Source organism: Labeo rohita, chromosome 25 (genome assembly GCF_022985175.1).
Source record: "Labeo rohita strain BAU-BD-2019 chromosome 25, IGBB_LRoh.1.0, whole genome shotgun sequence".
Classification (NCBI taxonomy): Eukaryota; Metazoa; Chordata; class Actinopteri; order Cypriniformes; family Cyprinidae; genus Labeo; species Labeo rohita.
The window spans coordinates 7,817,991-7,839,222 of NC_066893.1; the positions used below are offsets into that span (position 1 = coordinate 7,817,991).

The following is a 21,232-nucleotide window of genomic DNA, read 5'->3' on the forward strand; positions in this document are numbered from 1 at the left end:
GCTTTATTGTTGCCATGTTGAGAGAAATTTTCCTGCGTAAGTGCAGCGGTGTTGTGTGTGCTGTGTAAACATTCTTCAGAATGAATAAAAACAGTGAAATGCAAACTGAGAATATAACGCAAACCTGCAAAAATTTAAATACGTTAAACAACACAAATATCCTTTATTTATTTAATCCTATTTTATTAACCCGTGTCTTCTTTACTTCTGATCCAATTCAGTCATATACACTCTTAAATAAATAAACAACATTTTTGTTTCTTTTTTTTTCTCCAGCATCCTATTCTAGATTATTCATTTCACTTGAATGAATTTTACATTTGCCAATTTCATATTAAATGCTCAGCCTCGAGGAGGGGTCTCTGTTAGGGTCCTTACTGAGCGTTTTCTTGGTGGTCGCTAAGGTGTTCTGGATCCTGTTATGTGTTGTTAACTTGTTACTAGGTGTTTAGTCTCGCGTAGCCAGACCTTCAGACTGACGGCTGAAGGTCTGGAATTCATAGCAGCTTTCTTTGGCCAAGGCCCGCCCATAAGGCCGTTTGACCGACATGTCAAACATCCAATCACAGTTCGTTTCGTTCAGCGTCACGTTTCGGGGTGTGGAAATGTCCCCACAACAACAGACCGGCGTGCAACAAGTCAGTCAGCATAGAAAATCAAAGAAGGAGAAGAAAACAAGCAGCAAGTCATTGATCTGTTCGTGCACGTATAACAACAATGGCGTCTGCATTGTATCTTTTTTTTGTTTCCACTAAGTGCCTCAAACAAAACTCCTGGACATCTCTTAAAGAGTCTATGCCGTGAACCTCGCATACTTTTGAGAATCCTACGTTTAGCTGATCTTGATAAATGCTCATTGTCACTCATGTAAACACGACAGTTTTTCTTCTGCAATCACACGTCTGCGCTTTGTTTCCCGGCGGACCGAAAATAAACGCGACACTCGCGTCCCCCGGAAATCCGATAAAATTCAACCAATCAGATGACGACTTCGACATTCCTGAAGTGTTTCCAGTTAAGTGTACCATATGCATCAGACGTTTAGCCAACGTTCCGTGGGCGTGACGTCTGAGGCTGAGACTACTAGGTGTTCTGAGTGGTTGTGAGCATGTTTTTTGTGATCACTAATGTATTCTGGGTGTTGCTTTGTGTTGTTGTAAGCATGTTCTTGGTGGTCACTAAGGTATTCTGGATGTTTCTACGTGTTGTTAGGTAGTTATTTTGTGTTCCAAGCAGCTGTGAGTGTGTTCTTGGTGGTTGCTAAGGTATTCTGGGTGTTACTGTGTGTTGTTAGCTAGATATAAGGTGTTTTAAGCGGCTTTGAGCATGTTTTTGGTGGTTGCTAAGGTATTCTGGGTGTTACTGTGTGTTGTTAGCTAGATATAAGGTGTTTTAAGCGGCTTTGAGCATGTTTTTGGTGGTTGCTAAGGTATTCTGGGTGTTGCTATGTGTTCTGGGAAGTTGGTCCAGTCTCTAAAGTGTTATGGCTAGTTGTCGTGGTGATCTGGGTGTTTTCTAGAGTGTTCTTGCTGGTTGCTAGGGTGTTGTTAACTGGCAGCTTGGGTGTTCTAATTGCAACAATCTCTACGGTGTTCTGGCTGGTTGCTTTGGTGATCTGGTGATTTCTAGGATGTTCTGGGTGGTTGTTAACGTGTACTGGCTGGTTGCTAAGATGTTCTATGTAATTGCTAGGGTGTTGTTAGCCGGTTGCTAGGGTGTTCTGGGTAATTGCTCCTATCTACAGTTTTTTAGATGATTCTTATGGTGATATTGATATATTTGTAGGGTGTTCCAGGTTATTTGCTGGAGTGTCACTAGGGAGTTATGGGTGGTCGCTAGGGTGTACTGAGTGGTTGCTAGGGTGTTCTGGGTAATTGTTCCTGTCTCCACAGTTTTCTAGGTGGTTGTTGAAGTGATCTTGGTGATTTATCTGGTGTCTTGGCTGGCTGCTAGGCATCCTAAGTAACTGCTATGGTGTTTTGCTAGCTAGTTGCCAGGAAGATATAGGTGGTTGCTGGGGTCTTCTGGATAATTGCTCCTATCTCGTTTGTTTTCTGGATGGTAATGTTGATTTAGGTGATTTTTAGAGTGTCTTGGTAGGCTGCTAGAGAGATCTAAGTAACTGCTAGGGTATTTTTGCTAGATGGTTGCCAGGAAGATATGGTCAGTTGCTAGGGTGTACTGTCTGGTTGCTAGGGTCTTCTCAATAATTGCTCATATCTCTGTAGTTTTCTGGATGGTTGTTAGGATAATATTGGGTGTCGCTAGGGCGTTCTGGATGACTGGTTGCTAAGATGTTTCTATGTGGTTGCTAAGGTTTTCTGGCTGCTATAGGTGATTTTAAAGAGCCCACTCTGTCTCTGTAATATTCTGCTGTGTAGATGTGACTCAGGTTCCTCCTCCATTGTCAGTAAAAAAATGTTCACGTGACATCAAGCACTTTTTATGTTTTCCATGCGTGTCATTCCTGAAAAGGCAAGGTCGTCCTTTACTGTCACTCCGATAGATGTTCATACGAAGGACATTCGTGCCCATATAGGAAAACATCATTCATGTTTATGGGACTGAAGAAAACAACTTAAAGTGATTGTGGACGTGTGCCGTGTAATTGCTTCCTGGCGAAAATTCATTTTCCAACCTGAAATTTCGGATGATCTATGGAATGAGGTGTATTTTTCTAGTTATATGTACTTGATTACGTAATTTGTGAGTAAGGACATGACAGGAGGCATTTTCTTGGAATAGGACGTGGCCAGGAAGAGACATTTTTAATGCACCTGTCACTCTGTGAAGAATGACTCACTCTGTGTTTACCGCTGCCCTCTGGTGACTAACGTAACCCTCTCTGACACACACACACATATTTACTTGGCTTCCCATCTCTGCTTTCTCATCACTTCATCTGGATGGAGACTGGAACATCTAGACCTTCTCTTAAACCGTCCATGGAAAACACATGGGAATTCAGTGAAATTGATTGGCGACGCACAGGAGATTTATTACATTGTTGTGTGTGGTTTTTTTGCGCAGTGCGGTAGATTAACTCCTGGCTGATTTCTCTGTGCTCTTACCCCCAACTACCCCCCACGCCGTCGACCAATGGGAGCGTCTTTGCTACGCCTTTGCCATATTTGTTAATTGTTTTCCTTCACAATCCTGTTAATGGCACTGAGAGTGTGTGTCAAACAAGACACTGTAAAATCCATCGTTACTTCATTTGCTGGAAGCATGAGAAATTTGTCAAGATTATAGATGTGGTGAGTGATGAAGAGTCTACTGTTGGAAAGACCAGCTTGATGTGTTTCGGATGCTGGCAAGGGCATAAATATCCATTTTTCAGGGGGTTTGCAACACAAACTTTAGCCAACCATAAAAAACACCTACAAACACAATGGAGATACATAGACAAAACTAGTTGGTAATTTAAGTGGTCTGTGAGTCCGTTAAAAATTATATGTATCATCTGAAAAATCTGAAAAAATATTCTAATTATATATAGAGAGAGAGAGAGAGAGAGAGAGAAAGAGAGAGAATTAAAAATGAAAAATACAATGTATGTATAATAATTATAAATACAATAATATTAATAATAAAACACAATTTTAGCATACAGTAAACAATACAATTAACATTACACATTATTATTGCTATGTTTTTATATTATAATATTAATTTAAAACTTTAAGATTATATTATAGATATAATACAGCAATAATAAAATAATATAACTGTTAATTTTAATCATTCTTTATCATGTTAATTTTAATATTATATATTATATAATATAGTTCTTATATTATTGTAAATTAATATGTTTTAATATTATGTGTTATGTACAATATTTAATATTATGTACAAATAAATAAAATAAAAGGAATAAACAACATATATAGCATATGAAATATATATAATATTGCTCTTATATTATTGTATAATATTAATTAACTATTAATTATTATTATTATACTTTGTACACATGAATAATGTTTTATAATAATAAGATAATAAAAAGAATCTTTTACAATATATAAAATATTATTCATATTATAAAACACAATGTGTGTGGGTGTGTGTGTTTTATATTTTATATATTAATAATGTTATATTATAAATATATCAATAATAAGAATAATATTTTAACTACATGACTGCTAATAGTTTCACAATATATTATTTTATATTATATGTTATATAACAATATTATTATACTTTGTGTTAGAACATGAACATAAATCATATTTTATATATTAATAATATTATATTAGAAATATCTTATTAATATGAATCATATTTTAACACTGTACATGATTGTTAATAGTTTTACAATTATTATATTATATTACATTAAAATCAATATTAAAATCTATATTATTATTATATTTTGTCTTAGAACATGAAAATACTAAGAATCATGTGTAATATATAAAATATTATTTATATTATAAAATATATGCATGTGGATGTGTTTTATAATGTTAATAATATTTTCTATATTAATAATATTATATTATAAATATATTAATAATATGACTAAAATTTTAACACTACATAAATGCTGAAAGTTTTACAGTTTATTATTATGTAATATTATTATATTATATTATATTATATTATATTATATTATATTATATTATATTATATTATATTATATTATATTGTAATTATACTTTGTATTAGAACATGGAAATATTAAAAATCATGTGCTTTGAGTGCCTAGAAAAGTGCTATATAAATGTAATGAATTATGTACAATATATAAAATATTATTAATATTTTAAACGCACAAAAAATAAATATATTATTATATTAATATGAGTAATATTGTAACACTGTACATGATTGCTATGACTGTTATATTAATTATCTTATTATTATATTATATTATATTAAGCTATAAATGACTAAAGGCCACAAAATGTATAATAAAAATATTATATAGTATTTTACATCTTCTGCAGGAATGTTTGTAATCGAATGTATATATGTATACTGATTTAACTGATTGACTGCTTTAAATGAATTGTATTTAATTTTGTTTGTTTGTTGGCTGGTTAGAAAATTACCAGGTACATTTTAATTTTTGAGTCGTGACTTAGTAACACTTTTTAAAAAGTTTTTTTTTTTTTTTTTTTTTTTTTTTTGCAAATAGCCAGGCTCATGTCTTAAAGTTTGCCAACAAATCCCTCGAGCACAATTGTACGTTCTGCTTCGTTTTCAGCGTTATGTCTTTAAAATATTCAGTATTGCATATGGATGGGGGGAAGTTTGATCTAAAGTAAGCACACTTTCCTCAGTGTCTGCAGAACAGAAATCTGCCACAATTTAAATGAGCTTCCACTGTGTTGTAGAACAAGCTACAGGCATCAACCTATTTTTAAAATATATATTGTTTTGCGTTATTATTGTTCAGTTTTTGATTATTGATTAGGTTTTATAGCATGCTTTCTTTCTTGTGGCGCCCCCTTCAGCTTCAGCCTCACTTATTCACCAGAAAGTCCAACCAAAGTTTTTTTGATTCAAGACTAGCGCCTACCAGAACTAACTAGCTTCAGTCAGCATGAAAATGAATTATATGCCACATCAAAGTGTCAGTGTGATTGTGTTATCAGAATCACAGAGAGGGAGCTAGAGACTGTGTTTTAGCTGTATATCCTTTCTCTATATCCTTTCATGCCAGCTTTATCTCCAGCATCCATTGTTTCTCATCTCTCTACCATTTATGAAAAGCTATTGTGTTTACCGCGACTTCCCAGGCTGCCTGGAGGCCAAAGCGAAGTGAACGTTATCTCAGAAGGATTATTACTGGTTGGAGGATATGATCTGAACAATGTACGTTCAAATCGTTTGGCCCCGAGCTCATGAGGCTAATTAAAAGTGCTTAATTAATCTACTGTCACCCTCTGTAGGCTGATGGATCTGAGTCTCTAGCTAACACTGCTAACTCTAACACTGTGTTTAATACTGAACACCATTTTATTTTAGATTTTACTGATTAAAATTAGTGTTATTTTAAGTATGTATTATTGCAAACTGGCTTTATTCATTTTTTTAATATTAGTTATTGGTAACACTTTACAATAAGGTGTCATTTGTTAATATTAGTGTATGCATTTACTAACATGAACAAACAATGAACAATACATGTATTACACTATTAATCTTGTTAATGTTCATAAAATACGGTCATTCATTGTTTGTTCATGTTAATTCACAGTGTATTAACTAATGTTAACAAACACAACACAAGATGAATAAATGCTGTTGAAGTATTGTTCATTCTTACTTCATGTTAACTAATGTAGTTAACTAATGAAGCTTATTGGAAAGTGTTAGCGAGTTATTTTTTGTAACATGCTTTTGTTATTTTATTAGTTTTTATTTTGAAATATTGCTATTTAGGTTTAATTTTTATTTATTTCAGTTTAAGTTTTAGTTTTCGTTTTTATTCGTTTATTTATCTGGTTTTTAATTTTTAGCTTAAACTCAATATTATTTTTCTATTTCACATTACTGCTATTACTGTTATTTTAGTATTGTTTATAAAATACTATAGTTTTTATTAGTATATTAAACTGGCTTTTATTTTTTATATTTTCAATTTTCATTTAAATTTTAATTGAATTTTTTGTCATTTTTATTAGTTTTTATTTTTAAGTATTACTGTTGAGGCTTAATTTATATTTATTTCAGTTTTAGTTTTATTTGAGTTTTCTTTTATTTTCAGTAAAATTAATTTTCAAATATATATATTATATTATTTTTCAGTATAATTTATTTAAAAATCTCTCCTAAATATGTTTTCTCATTTTTAATAGTTTTTATTTTGGTATTACAATGTAGGGATTATATCTATCTAATTCAGTTAGATTTTTTTATTATTTGAATAATTTTATTAATACACTTTTTATATTTTCAGTTTTCATTTTTTTGTTAATTTGTTCTTTTCTCATTTTTATTAGTTTATTTTATATTACAATTTACTTTAAACTTTTTATTTTAATAGTTTCATTTTTAGTCATTTTTATTATTTTTTATTTTTACATATAACTATTGAGGTTTAATTTATATTTATTCAAGGTTTACTTCTGTTTTCGTTTTCTTTTATTTTCAGTATAATTTATTTAAAAATCTCTCTTAAATAAGTTTTCTCATTTTTATTTTTTTTTTTTTTTTTGTATTACAATTTAGGGATTATATCTATCTAATTCAGCTAGAATTTTTTTTATTATTTAAATAATTTTATTAATACACTTTTTATATTTTCAGTTTTAGTTTACTTTTTAGCAATTTTATGTTCTTTGCTTATTTTTATATTTTTTATTTTTATGTTACAATTTAGGTTTTATATCTATTTATTTCAGTTTAAGATTTAGTTCAGTTTTAGTTTTATTTTCATATATGTTTTAATTATTTTAATAATTTAACTTTTTTTTTGAATGCACTTTTTAATATTTTCAGTTTTTGTTATTCATTTTAGTTTACTTACTAGCAATTTTGTTATGTTCTTTTATCAGTTTTATTCATTTTTATTTTTGTATTACAATTTAGGTTTATTTTCTAATATTATTTATTTTATTTATTTTTATTTTCTAATATTATTTATTTATTTTCAGATTTAGTTTTTATTTATTTCCAATTAGTAATTTTTGTGCTTGAAAATTATTTCTAACTTTTAATTGTAAATTCTGATTTTCAAGTTGGTCTTCTAATATTTATATTTTATTTTGTTTAAACGTTAATGTTTTAAATTGTTTTAGGTTAGGTTAATAACTCTAAGCCCATGATTATGATCGTGGACTTGGATGGAGCACTATATAGTAAGCAAGTATGCACTGAGTACATAGAATGTGATTTCAGACAGGTAGGTACAGTTCGGAAATCAAATTCGCTGTATTCCCACCCAGTTTCAACCTGACCTGGCTCTTGTGCGTTCCTACCCGTCAAACTTTCCATCAAAGCTTTCTGTAGTGTGTTTAAATCGATACAGGTCAACCTTCAACATTCATGTCATTCAGATTTCCATGCAGGCCTCCTCAAAGTCAGGGTACGTTTGCTCTCCTCTCAGTCTTTCGGACAGCAGAAACCCCAAACCGCTGTTTGGCAGTTTCAGAGTCTGGATGTGGGTTTTGATGATGGATAGGAAGGCAGAAGGAGTGGATGTTGAAGCAGAGATTCATGTCTGCTTTAAAAGACTGATGCGGCATTGAAAATGATGAGATCGTATGATGTCACCACGCTTGTCATCGACCGCAAGACCAATGCATCTTCTTCAACCTCCTTCTACTGAGTTGTAGAAGTTGGATGTTGTGGAAATCCATGCACTGAATAGCCAACTAACCGCCTGCGTCACTCCAACAATCAATACGACAGCAGAATCATCCAGTATTTATTTCCTGTAAGATAAAGCCGGAAACGAGAAGATCCCTAGTGGAATTGGGGCTAAAAATAATAATAATGACTAAATCATTCCCCTTTGAGCTATCGACAGGCCAGTAAGCACAAAATGAGTCTTCTCCAGATCAATTGCTTAATTGCTTTACAGAGTAGCTGCCGTATAAGAGCTGACGGGACAAAATTCTGTCTAGTAAGACCTGCTTGTCCAATACTGGTGAAAACACAAATCGAAAAGGGGCACAAATCGAGTGCACAAACTTCATTAGTTACACTCTGCTTTGACTAGACGTTTCTAAAATATTGACGTTTGCTTGAGTCTTAATGAATGGACGGAAACGAGTGAATAGACCACGGATGACAACGCACAAAGAGATTTTTCAGTTCATAAGTGTAAATATCTTACATTATTTATTTCTTAAAGGGACAGTTCACCCAATAATAAAAATTACCCCATGATTTACTTACCTTCAAGACATCCTAGGTGTATATGACTTTGTTCTTTTAGATGAATACAATCAGAGTTATATTAAAAAATGCCCTGGCTTTTTCAAGTTTTATAATGGCAGTGAATGGGTGTTGAGATTTTGAAGCCCAATAAAGTGCAGCCATCCATCATAAAAAGTGCTCCACACTGCTCCAGAAGGTTAATAAAGGCCTTCTGAAGTGAATCGATGCTTTTGGGTAAAAAAAAATATCCATATTTAAAGCTTTATAAACCGTAATCTGTAGCATCCGCTAACTGTCGTATGCACATTCACGAGAGAGTGGCATTCTAGCGGAATAGGACGAATTAGAAGTGCAAAACGAGGATTTGTAAAGAAAAATGAACCAAGAGGAGACTGGTTTTCCTTTGCTGTAAATAAAATTTGGTTCTCACGAGGCTAGCATATTCTCACCGGAGCTTACGCTACATTTACGTCATATGCTGGAACGCCACTCTGTTGTGAACATGTATGACAGTTAGTGGAAGCTAGAGATTGCAGTTTATAAAAAGTTTATAAGTTTTAAATATGGAGAGTTTTCTCACATAAACACATCGATTAGCTTCAGAAGGCCTTTATTAACCCTCCGGAGACATGTGGTGTATTTTTATGGTGGATGGATGCACTTTATTGGACTTCAAAATCTCAACACCCATTCACCACCATAATAAAGCCTGGAAGAGCCAGGATATATATTTTTTTTATATTACTCTAATTGTATAGGTCCGGAAGAAAGTCATATAAACCTAGGATGGCTTGACAGTGAGTAAATCATGGGGTAATTTTAATTTTTGGGTGGAATAAATGTAATAAAATCATAATTCAAGATATATTCTCTGAAAACAAGTTTTGATATCTTTTGAATTGGATTTCCTAAAGGGGTAGTTCACCCAAAAATGAAAAGTACCCCATGATTTACTCGCCATCTGAGGTTCTTTCAGACGTATAAAATCAGAGTTATATTAAAAATGTCATGGCTCTTTGAACCTTTATAATGGCAGTGAATGGGTGTTGGGATTTTGAAGTCCAATAAAGTGCATCCATCCATCATAAAAGTGCTCCACACAGCTCTGGAGGATTAATAAATTCCTTCTGAAGTTAAACAGTGCATTTGTGTACAAAAACAAAATCAATATTTTAGACTTTATAAAACAAAATCTCTACTGTCGTAGGCGCATTCATGAAAAAACTGGTGTTTCAGCAGATGAAATAGGAAGAATTAAAAGTGCAAAACGAGGATTTTTAAAGCAAAATACTAGAGGATTTCAATATAAGATTACGGTTTAGAAAGTTTTAAATATAGATATTTTTCTTACATAAACGGATTAGTGTCATTAGCTTCTTCTTTTTATGATGGATGGATGCACTTTATTGGACTTCAAAATCTTAACACCCATTCACTGCCATTATAAAGCTTGGAAGAGCCAGAAGATTTTTTGATATAACTTTGATTGTATTCGTCTGAAAGAAGAAAGTCACATACACCTAGGACGGCTTGAGGGTGAGTAAATCATGGGGTAATTTTCATTTTTGGGTGAACTATCCCTTTAATTAAATATTTGCTATAAGGATATTTAGATACACTTACTGGAAAACAAGAAAAAAATAGTGGTTATTAGAAGTAGTTTTTACATTGAAAATGTAAAAATGACCTAAAAAATGACCTAAAATGACATTTAACAATCATTAAAGAGCTGATGTTCTCTTGGAATAACCTCATTTCAGCAGTATTTGTCATTTCGCTCATGCTGCCTTTAGGTACACATGGCAAGGCTGGGTTTTATAAAATCCTGGATTTCTTTTCCCAAATGCTCCCCCAGAGGCTTTTGCTTACTAGACTGTTTCGCGCTTCTGTTTGGTGATTCAGAGCAGCTCAGGGCCGAGCGCTGTAATAGACTTGAGAAGCGCCCAGCAAATGTGACTCACTTTCCATCATGTTATTGACTCATTTAGTGCCTCTTAAATGCGTTCTTTTCAGTTTCGTTAACGCATTGAAGGATATTTCGCTGTTGCAGTTATATTAAACAGATATATCCACATATTTAAGTCCGATACCATACAAAATCCTTCTGTGAGTGCAAAAAGAATCCTGAATCTGTGTGTAAATGACTTTCAGCGTATACAAAACCCTTTAATAAAATGCCAAAGGCATCGAATTAAATTAAATAACACCATAAATGCTGTCTATAATGCAACCCCGCAGGAAAGGTTGTGACAGCCGCTTTGTACTTTACTGCTCTCAAGCTTCACTGAACAATATCATCATCCAGACACTTAACTTCAAATGCATCGTATAGCAGACATTGCACATTTCTGCCCTGTGTATGGTGTAGAGAACTTAAAGTGCTGTATATATTACCTTAAGACTTATATATTAGTTTCACATTAAAATATAGGAGATAATTTACACCACAGGACACAAAGAGAACAGTTTCTGCTCACGCGCCCCATCCTTTGTTTAATTACAGCATATCACGGCGCTATAGTTGTTCATTGTGTTCGTGTGACCTTGTCCCACCCTTATAAAAGTCAAGCCCACCCCTCCCTCGCTCGATCCCTCTGTCCTCTGGTGGAAACTGCACGAGGTCTTCTTTTCTTCGCAGCATTGCAGGACCCCTGTGCCCGTGATGGTCACAGGGGATAGAGGCTCATTAGTGGCCAGGATAAGAGGTGATTTGTTAGGGTCACAACCATCCTCTTTTGCTGAATGTGCTTACATTAATGAAGGGTGAATGTAAGATTGCATTTATAAACAATGGACCATTTCATTTCATTTATAGTGCTGCAAACTATTCACATTTTTAAATCTAAAATATGTGAGAACTGATCTGTTTTGCAGGGGTTTTAAAATTTAATGACACACAGTATTTATTTTAAATTCAAGTTATATCAGTTTATAACAGTTTTAGTTTTTGCCATATTTGTGGCTAATTCTTATGAATTTGTGTGATCTCGTTCATAAGTTTTCACGCTCTCCCAGCCAACAGGGAATGTTCTCCGAAAGTACCCGATCTGGTTCTCTTATGAACAAAAAATAAAAATTCTGTCATTAATTACTCGCCCTTATGTCAGTCCAAACCCTTAAGTCCTCGTTCATATTCAGAACACAAGTTAAGATGTTTTTGATGAAATCCTTGAGCTTTCTCACCCTGCAAAGACAGCAACGCAAGTGACACGTTCAAGACCCAGAAAGGTAGTAAGGAAATCATTAAAATAGTTCAACCGTAATGTTATGAAACCATGAGAATACATTTTGCACAAAAATAACATCTTCATTCAACAATTTCTTCTATTCTGTGTCAGTCTTAGATGTGCATTGACAAGAAGGAGCCAACGTTCTGACGCTAAGGTTGAACCACAATCACATTGTGCGAAATAATACGAAAGCGACACCTCATAAAATAGTCTACAACTTGACTACAGCAGCGAGCACGTTCACACAGGAAGCTTTTTTTGAGCATTTTAATAGTTTTTCAATATAAGTATGCACAAGGATGAGGTCTTTGACCATATTTTGGAAGTAAGCTTATGGGGTGAGACTTACAGTTCATTAACCGCTATAGACGGTTTGCACTTACGCCACGATTTGGTCATTTACCCAGATGTGCGGCCATATTGGTGATACTCGGATGTAAATAACAGCATTGACTGCATAGTTTATTGTACTACTGAATATGTTGTTCTGCTAATTTATGCTGTCTAAACCACAGAAGAAACGTGTGGAACCTGCTAAATTATACAGAGAAGGACTTAGTAAGCAGGAAAAGGCGCAATATTTTGACAAATTTAAGTTAACAGGTGGTAAAGATACATATGAACAGTATTAATTAAGATATTAGCCTAATATTTCACCTACCTGACTGGAAATGATAAGAACAAACACAAACGTTGTCAGGATTCTCGCCCTGGAAATCCCGATTCAGTTTGGCCAACCACAAACGCCTTTTGGTCCTCAGACAGTTTTTTGCACTCTTCTCTTGATTTGTTATAACTTTTGGCAGTCTATAATCTACAGTATGTTTTTCACAGGCCGACCGATTAGTACAGCTTAAAACACGACAATAATTGACCATTTTCAGCAGCAATAATCAGCAAAATATGCGAGTTTCCTTCGGTTCGGTGGCATTGTTTACGTTAATCTCCGCCAGTATGGCCGATTGATGACGCGTCGTGAAAACACTCTATAGGGAAATGACGAGAAAAATAACAACGTGCAGTAAACGGTAAAACTGTTTGCACTACAAACCAGTGTGTTCATAAATACATTAAAATAATATGGTAAGACACACAAATTGCTATATCAAGCAGCAAAACAGTTTTGGTTTGGGTTTGTTGATGGGTTTGTTTGTTTGTGCAGCTCTATTATTTTCTACATCTCTGTTTGTCACTCAGGAGGACTAGCACATGTCATGGCCCTTAGGAGCCGCTCTGGATGGCAGGTTAGGTAATAAGCGCTCCTCTCGTTCTCTTGATTAACTCAGTGTCCTTCACAGTCTCCTCATGGCCTTTCTCTCCTGTATGTTTTGCCTGTTCTGCGGTCTCTCGCCGTTTCTGCTGAGGACTCGCTCCACAGAGGACGTTCATTACAGGCTACGTCATTTTTTTCTCGCACTTGCAGCTAATGATAATGACATGCCGACTAAATCCCAGCAGCAACCCTGCAGTGTTTTAAATAGTGTACCGATCATATTAGATTTCATCAGAGGCAAATCATATTTACCAATCATGTTTTATTTGCCATATTAATGGTTTTATGGTGCTGTAAATCCATTACGCTCTGTGTGGGAAGGTTACAGCAGCTGAATTGTGCATTCTGGAGAGCTGACTGTGGTGCCACACAGAGGCACAGGTGTCAAGGGCAATTTATCTTGCTTCCTTGCATTGTTTTTGCAGAGATGTGTCAGGCGGGCTGACTGGGCATCGCTGCCATTTGGAGCCCAGCGTGAAAGTGTGAGGTCTGTCTCTGAAACTGCAGATTCAGAGCAGCAGTGGACACTGAGCAGCTGTAGGGGGCGCTGTCTACTGACCACACTGGAGGGTAATAGAAAAATATTCAGTTTGTGCTTTGGTCTGGGTGTAGTAAATAACTTCACCATCCAAAGTGAAGAGCTACACTGCCTGGTTTAACAGTGTTATCTGACCATTGGTAAATCTCAAATTCAGAGATGAAACAGGAAATAGAGAGAGTAAAAAGGTGTACCCCTCCCTCTCTTAAATGATACCACCTGAGGTGGTCTGTAAGTGTCTTTGTTTGGTTTCCTGCCTCTATTGCGGATAATATCTTAAGTGGAGGGCCACACTCTGAGAGCAGAAAGAATCAGAGGAAGTTGTCAGTGTAATGCAGGCAGTGAGTGAGGGTTTCCTGTGGGAGTCATGCGGTCACTGTGAGATGCGGTGCCAGATTTACTCAAAAGATTTAAAATTAAATTACACTTACATGGTGTAAAGGTATTAAAGTAAAAGTAAAGTTATCTATCTATCTATCTATCTATCTATCTGTGTGTCTCTCTCTCTCTATTTATCAGTCTATCTGTCCATCCATTCATCACCCATCTATCTATCTATCTATCTATCTATCCACCCATCCATCATTTTATCTATCTATCTATCTATCTCTCTCTCTCTCTATCTCTCTATCTATCTATCTCTCCGTGTATCTATCTATTACCCATCCATCCTTCTATCTATCTATCTCTGTGTGTGTCTCTCTCTCTATTTATCAGTCTATCTGTCCATCCATTCATCACCCATCTATCTATCTATCTATCCACCCATCCATCATTTTATCTATCTCTCTCTCTCTCTCTCTCTCTATCTCTCTATCTATCTATCTCTCTGTGTATCTATCTATTACCCATCCATCCTTCTATCTATCTATCTCTGTGTGTGTCTCTCTCTCTATTTATCAATCTATCTGTCCATCCATTCATCACCCATCCATCCTTCTATCTATCTATCTATCTATCTATCTATCTATCTATCTCTCTATCTTTCTATGTATCTATCTATTACCCATCCATCCTTCTATCTATCTATCTATCTATCTATTACCCGTCCATCCATCCTTCTATCTATCTATCTGTCTATCTATCTATTACCCGTCCATCCATCCTTCTGTCTATCTCTGTGTCTCTCTCTCTATTTATCAGTCTATCTGTCCATCCATTCATCACCCATCCATCCTTCTATCTATCTATCTATCTATCTATCTATCTATCTATCTATCTCTCTATCTCTCTATGTATCTATCTATTACCCATCCATCCTTCTATCTATCTATCTATCTATCTATCTATCTATTACCCGTCCATCCATCCTTCTATCTATCTATCTATCTATCTATTACCCGTCCATCCATCCTTCTGTCTATCTCTGTGTCTCTCTCTCTATTTATCAGTCTATCTGTCCATCCATTCATCACCCATCCATCCTTCTATCTATCTATTTATCTATCTATCTATCTATCTATCTATCTATCTATCTATCTATCTATCTATCTGTCTCTATCTATCTATCTATCTCTCTATCTCTCTATGTATCTATCTATTACCCATCCATCCATCTATCTATCTATCTATCTATCTATCTATCTATCTATCTATCTATCTATCTCTGTGTGTGTCTCTCTCTCTATTTATCAGTCTATCTGTCCATCCATTCATCACCCATCCATCCTTCTATCTATCTATCTATCTATGTATCTATCTATTACCCATCCATCCTTCTATCTGTCTATCTATCTATCTATCTATCTATCTATCTATCTATCCACCCATCCATCCATCCGTCCATCTATCTATCTATCTATCTGTCTGTCTGTCTATCATCTATCTCTGTCTATCTATCCTTCTATCTATCTATCATCTGTCGATCCACCCATCTATCCTTTTTTATCTATCTATCTATCTATCTATCTATCTATCTATCACTATCTATGTCTGTGTGTCTTTCTCTCTATTTATCGGTCTATCTATCTATCCTTCTATCTATCTATCTATGTCTGTGTGTTTTCTCTCTATCTATCTGTCTATCATCTATCCTTCTATCTGTCTATCTATCCTATCTATCTATCTATCTATCTATCTATCTATCTATCTATCTATCCACCTATCCATCCTTTTATCTATCTATCTGTCTGTCTATCCATCTATCTGTCTGTCTGTCCCTCTATGTAAACAGCTATACATCTAATAAATAAACATTTCTTAACAGTAAAAAACGAAAGCAATAAGCAAAGTCGTTCCCTTTTTTGGGTCTGTTCGTTGTTCGCTGGATTTACACAAAATGTTGTGCTCTAATAACCCCTACATTCACAATACTCGGTTTATAACATCACTTCACCTCAATGCCTTTTTATAACAACACGTTAAAGTGGAACATCCCAGATAGGGATGCTGCTGCTGCTGCTGCTGCTCTGCTCTCTCTCATGTTCCCACCCCTGGAGAGATGCAGTGGAAATGTCCAGCCAGACAGACATGTCACTGCTGTGCTGTGGGAAAGAGAGCAGAGCAGAGCTCATCTCATCCTCCTCCTGCCGCTGCTGCCATTGCAGTGAGTCTGCTGCACAGGGCTGAAGCACGACATCCCGCCCTCTGCTTCCCCGCAGGTGTACCAACACACCTCTCAACGGATATTATACACCAGGACTGCGCTGAATACACCCGATTCTTGCGGGACAGACGTGGCATATTCAGAGATTTGGTCAGATGTATTCGCTTCATCAGCAATAAGAGGAGATCGCTGGCGGTACATGGCGAACTTTACGCTCATCTGACATGTTGCTGCTCATCCTTATAAGAGACCACAACACACTTTAGCCCGACACAAGGGCCGGAGGAGACGAAAAACGCGGATTTTATCTCTTCTGGGTCGATCAAACCCTGTTTTGTATTCATTTCGTTGAGGCGACAACATTTAGCCTCAACTTGCTTCAGCGCGAACAGCTAAAGGAACAAAATGTCTGCCCGTGCTGCCTCTAATAAGGTTTGTGCTCTTTAAATATCGCTTTGCATACAATGTCAGCAGCTGTAGGAGCTAAAAGATAAATTATATCTAAACCAGAGTTTAAAATGTGTGCAATAGACACCTGAGGTCATAAATGTGGGTGCGCGTTTAGCCTCAGCTAACGGAGATTCCTCAACTTATGCTAACACGCTAACGCTAGCCGATGGGTACGATAGTTTATAGGTTTTATTAAACACACAACGCTTTGGTTTTGTTTCCAACCTTTTGTTTATAACTCTAAATACTGTAGTTTTGTTATCTAGCATTTTGTTTATAAATATATCGCGTTTGTTTTGTGTGACAGTGACATAAATAATGCTTAGCCGAAGTGGTTTTCAAAGTCTGTTGGGTTTTTTTTAAATGTTGACGATTTAAAACGTTTTAAATTTATAATGATAATTTTGACTGTAGTGTTAAGATATTAAACAAACAGCTGACAAAGCATTGCAATGACAGTATCTTAAATTATCGCCAAATATGTCAGAGAAGGGAAAGTGCTTATGTAAAATCTGCTTAGGCGCTTATAAAATGTGTTATGTAAAATTTCTCTGTATTTCAGCATTAAATGTTTCAGTGTATTTTATAACTGTGTTTATAGATGGTGTCAAAAGTGAGGGTTTATACGCGTCCCATAGCAAACAGACACAGCTGATGACAGAAATGATAAATAACAGACTCCTCAGCTTTATTTTAATTTGAAGTTATCCTGTCTGCTTTCATTTAAAGCCCATAGAAACTTTAGGACGGGAAATAATGTAAATGAGGTGATCTGTCACACTGATACAGTTTCTGTTGGGTGGGTCTTTCCATTGACACCTGTTGAAGCCCCTCCCACAACAGGTGAGCTTTGTGAAACAGGTGGAACATCTCAGGAATGTGACTCTCCAGCCCTTCCTCCTTTTCATGAGTCACGGGTTGCTTTCCTGTTTGTGATGTTTGTTTAAGCAGAGGAACACTAACCTGTTTGACCGGATCAGCCGACAGAGCATGATTTACTAGATTTGGTTTCGTAATGCATAACATGAGTTATGATATGACTTTACAAATTCTTTTTGTATTATTGTGCTACTAGTGTGTATATGGAAGTAAGCAGGATGACAAATGAGTATTTTTTTTTCACATATGGCGGTAGTGGTAGACCGTTATAGGCCATTACTGCTGTGTTGTAGAATTTTTTTTTTTATTATTATTGTGTTTTTTTTTTTTTTTACACACACAAACACATTTACTCCAAAATCCAGTTCCAAAATCTATATTTAAAAAATATATTTTTTGAATACACACAAATCAGTCCTAAAATCAGTTATATCCAGAAAAATCAATTATATATTATATATGTATCTGCGTGTGTGTGTGTGTGTGTGTGTGTGTGTGTGTGTGTATAGTACACAGACAGCTCATCGCATTTTTATTGAAAAATAGTTTTTTTTTAAACATCCCCCCCGGTGTTATTTTATCAATGTTATAAAACTAAATGTAATTTATTATATTATATTATATCATATTATAAAAGATATTATAAAACTAATCAGCATTGTTTTTTGTTAATATTTTGAATTCGTTTTTTTTATTATTATTTTTTGTTTTTATTTTAATTTTAAAGCTTTACTAATTTTGTTATTGCTATTTTTAGTTTTTGTTGTTATTTTTATTTAATATATCTAAATACTTTATTCATTAGATTTTTTTTATTTCAGTTTTAGTTGATTTTTACTTGGTTTAGCTAATTATTTATTTGGCAACTAGTTGAAAAAAAATATATATATATACACTACCGTTCAAAAGTTTGGGGTCAGTACATTTTTATTGTTTCTTTTTTTCTTTTTTCTTTTTTTTTTAAGAAATTAATACTTTTATTCACCAAGGATGTATTAAGTTAATAATTAAAAGTTTATTAAAAGTTAATAATAAATAATTTACATTGTTATAAAATATTTATATTTTGTTAATGATTGTAATTAATCAAATAAATGCAGCCTTGATGAGCATAAGAGACTTCTTTAAAGACTATTACAAGTCTTACTGACCCCAAACTTTTGAACGGTAGTGTATATATGTGCTTTTTTTATACACAAAAAACAGTTAATAATATATTTAAAAAATATAAAAAATATTTTAGATTATATGCTAAAACTATTTTAAAACTAATTAATAGTATGTTTTCATTTACTTTTACATGAATTTATTTTGTTGTGTGTAGTTTTGTAAAAAATAGATCTATATAGTTATAGTTATTAAAATATATCTATATAGTTTATTAATTTTATTTCAGTTTTAGTTAATTTTTAGTTAGTTTAGTTAATTTTATTTAATTTTAGTACATTAAATTAAATTAAATGTAAAAAAAATATTGTTTTGGCATTTAGTTGAATAAAAAAAAAACTTATGTATTTTATTTCAGTAAACAATTATTTTTTTATATTCAAATAGCAGATTTTTGTTGTTGTTGTAATTTTATGTTTTCGTAACTGTAATATGTCTGACACACACATACACAATTATTTATTATTTATATAAATTTTATATGTTATTTTAATAATATAGATTTTGTAGCTGTCACTTGGAACGGCCAATTAGAGACCAATAATGTTAATTTGAAAATGGCCAGGTTTTGGCAGATTAATTGGCCGGTGCAATATATCGATCTCTCACTACCTGCCAATTTCAGGCTTAAATGTTTCTTACTAGCCCTAAAACTGATAATTAAATATGAGTACATTATTGTTGTTATTGTAAAAAATATTTAGCTGTTTCCCTCCATTTTCTTAACCACAAAACTTTTATTTTATTTTATATTTTATTTTAATTTTTTTTTTTTTTAATTTTTCACAGAGGTTAATCTTAGCTAATATTAGTTTTTGTTTTGTAATTTTTAGTTTTTATTTGTTTCTTGCTCACAGGGTCAGACCATCATTTCTGTGTCTTACAATGCATTTTCTTAAAGTTACTTGCTTACTGACCAGCAAGTCCATTATTCCCTCACCAAAGGCATTTTTATGCATGCTTGGTGCTTGTTGAGTGTTAATTTTTGACCGTGGTTGTCAGACTTGTTTTGTAGGTTAATAACAGCACTTATTTGTGGCCAAAACAGATGCTGGGCATAGGGATTGTGCTGTAGTTTGCATTGTTCGGTAATACTTATCCATCTCATGGTCTGTGACTTTGGGTCGGTCGTTTCACTGGTCAAGTCTCAGTAATCCTGTTGGCCTAATCGCTTCATGAGATCAAAGGCAGAACCACAACACGATTTCCCGTCTAGCTTAAATGGAGGATTTTGTTTGTGCCTCGCTCGATGCCCTTTCTTGGTAAAAACACTGGCCCACTCTCCTGCCCTGCGTTGCAACATGAATAAAGCTTTAGATGCAGACTTGTTAGGGTAATGCAGATTGGCACATGCGGAGGCCTGGGCGCTGACTTCTTTACGAGTCGCTCAAGGTATCTGGATGGATGCTAGACGACTTTACAGTTGCCCTGTGATTTCTGGCTTTGATAAAATCTGTTTTTAGGAAAATAAACCCACCTCCTTCCGTGATTATCATAATGAAGGCCAGTGATTTTAATCTCTGTGTAATGTATACAGTTGTTTTGGCTGTTTATTTTCTTAATGCCCTCTTCCTTTGTAGTTTTACTTTGGTGGCTCATAGGTTTCAGTAGGGCCCTATGATTTGCTCGATGCAGAAAACATCTTAAAAATGGAATTTACCGTATAAAAATTTATCGTATTTATCGTACCGTATCAAAGTTTGGATTTAAATATGACTATTTAAATATGAATCCTGCATGTCTGCTCTGATGAGCTTCATGAGCATTTTACCATTTCATTTGAGTAAAACTAGTAAATCATATACAAACATATACATTCATGACAACCCGTCAAAAGAAAATTGTGGTTTACTTTGAAGACATTGTGCCAGAAATATATTACTATTGTTTAGAAGTATGTACATACTACTACTACTACTACTAATACAAAATTTTTTAAAACTTTTATTAAGCATTAATCACACAGTATTTCTTGTTTTAATTTTAATAATAAATCCCCTTTGTTTGACAAAAAAAAGTCAGGAAAAAAATGCATAGGCTATTGTAAGAATAAATTTGAATATTTATTTTTGATTTTTAATCAAAATCTTAATTTTGGAAGTTTTTGTGCATTCCAATAATTTGACATGTTAAAAATCAGAATTTGGTAACAATTAAATATAAGGTGAGAAAAAAAAAATTTCATAGGGACCTAAACATTAACATTTTTGTAACTTATTTTTTTTAATTAAGTGTTAAATTGTTTAAGTTTCATGATTTTTTTAAAATTTAATTATTTAGACATACTTTTTGATTAATGAAATTTATAT

General features: G+C 33.9%; 1 protein-coding gene across 5 annotated transcripts in view; it reads left to right on the forward strand.

Annotated features, from left to right (window-relative positions):
* Nucleotides 1-21,232, forward strand: part of tjp1b (tight junction protein 1b) — a 170,232-nt gene that overhangs the window by 67,139 nt on the left and 81,861 nt on the right. Inside the window, exon 1 of one of the 5 annotated variants that reach the window (XM_051100266.1) lies at nt 16,317-16,859. The exons of the other annotated variants lie outside the window; for them this stretch is intronic. Within the exon in view, the coding sequence (XP_050956223.1) occupies nt 16,833-16,859 (27 nt within the window). The 5' untranslated portion in view covers nt 16,317-16,832. Of the gene's footprint in view, nt 1-16,316; nt 16,860-21,232 lie in introns of those variants that run through there. 5 annotated transcript variants of the gene reach the window in all.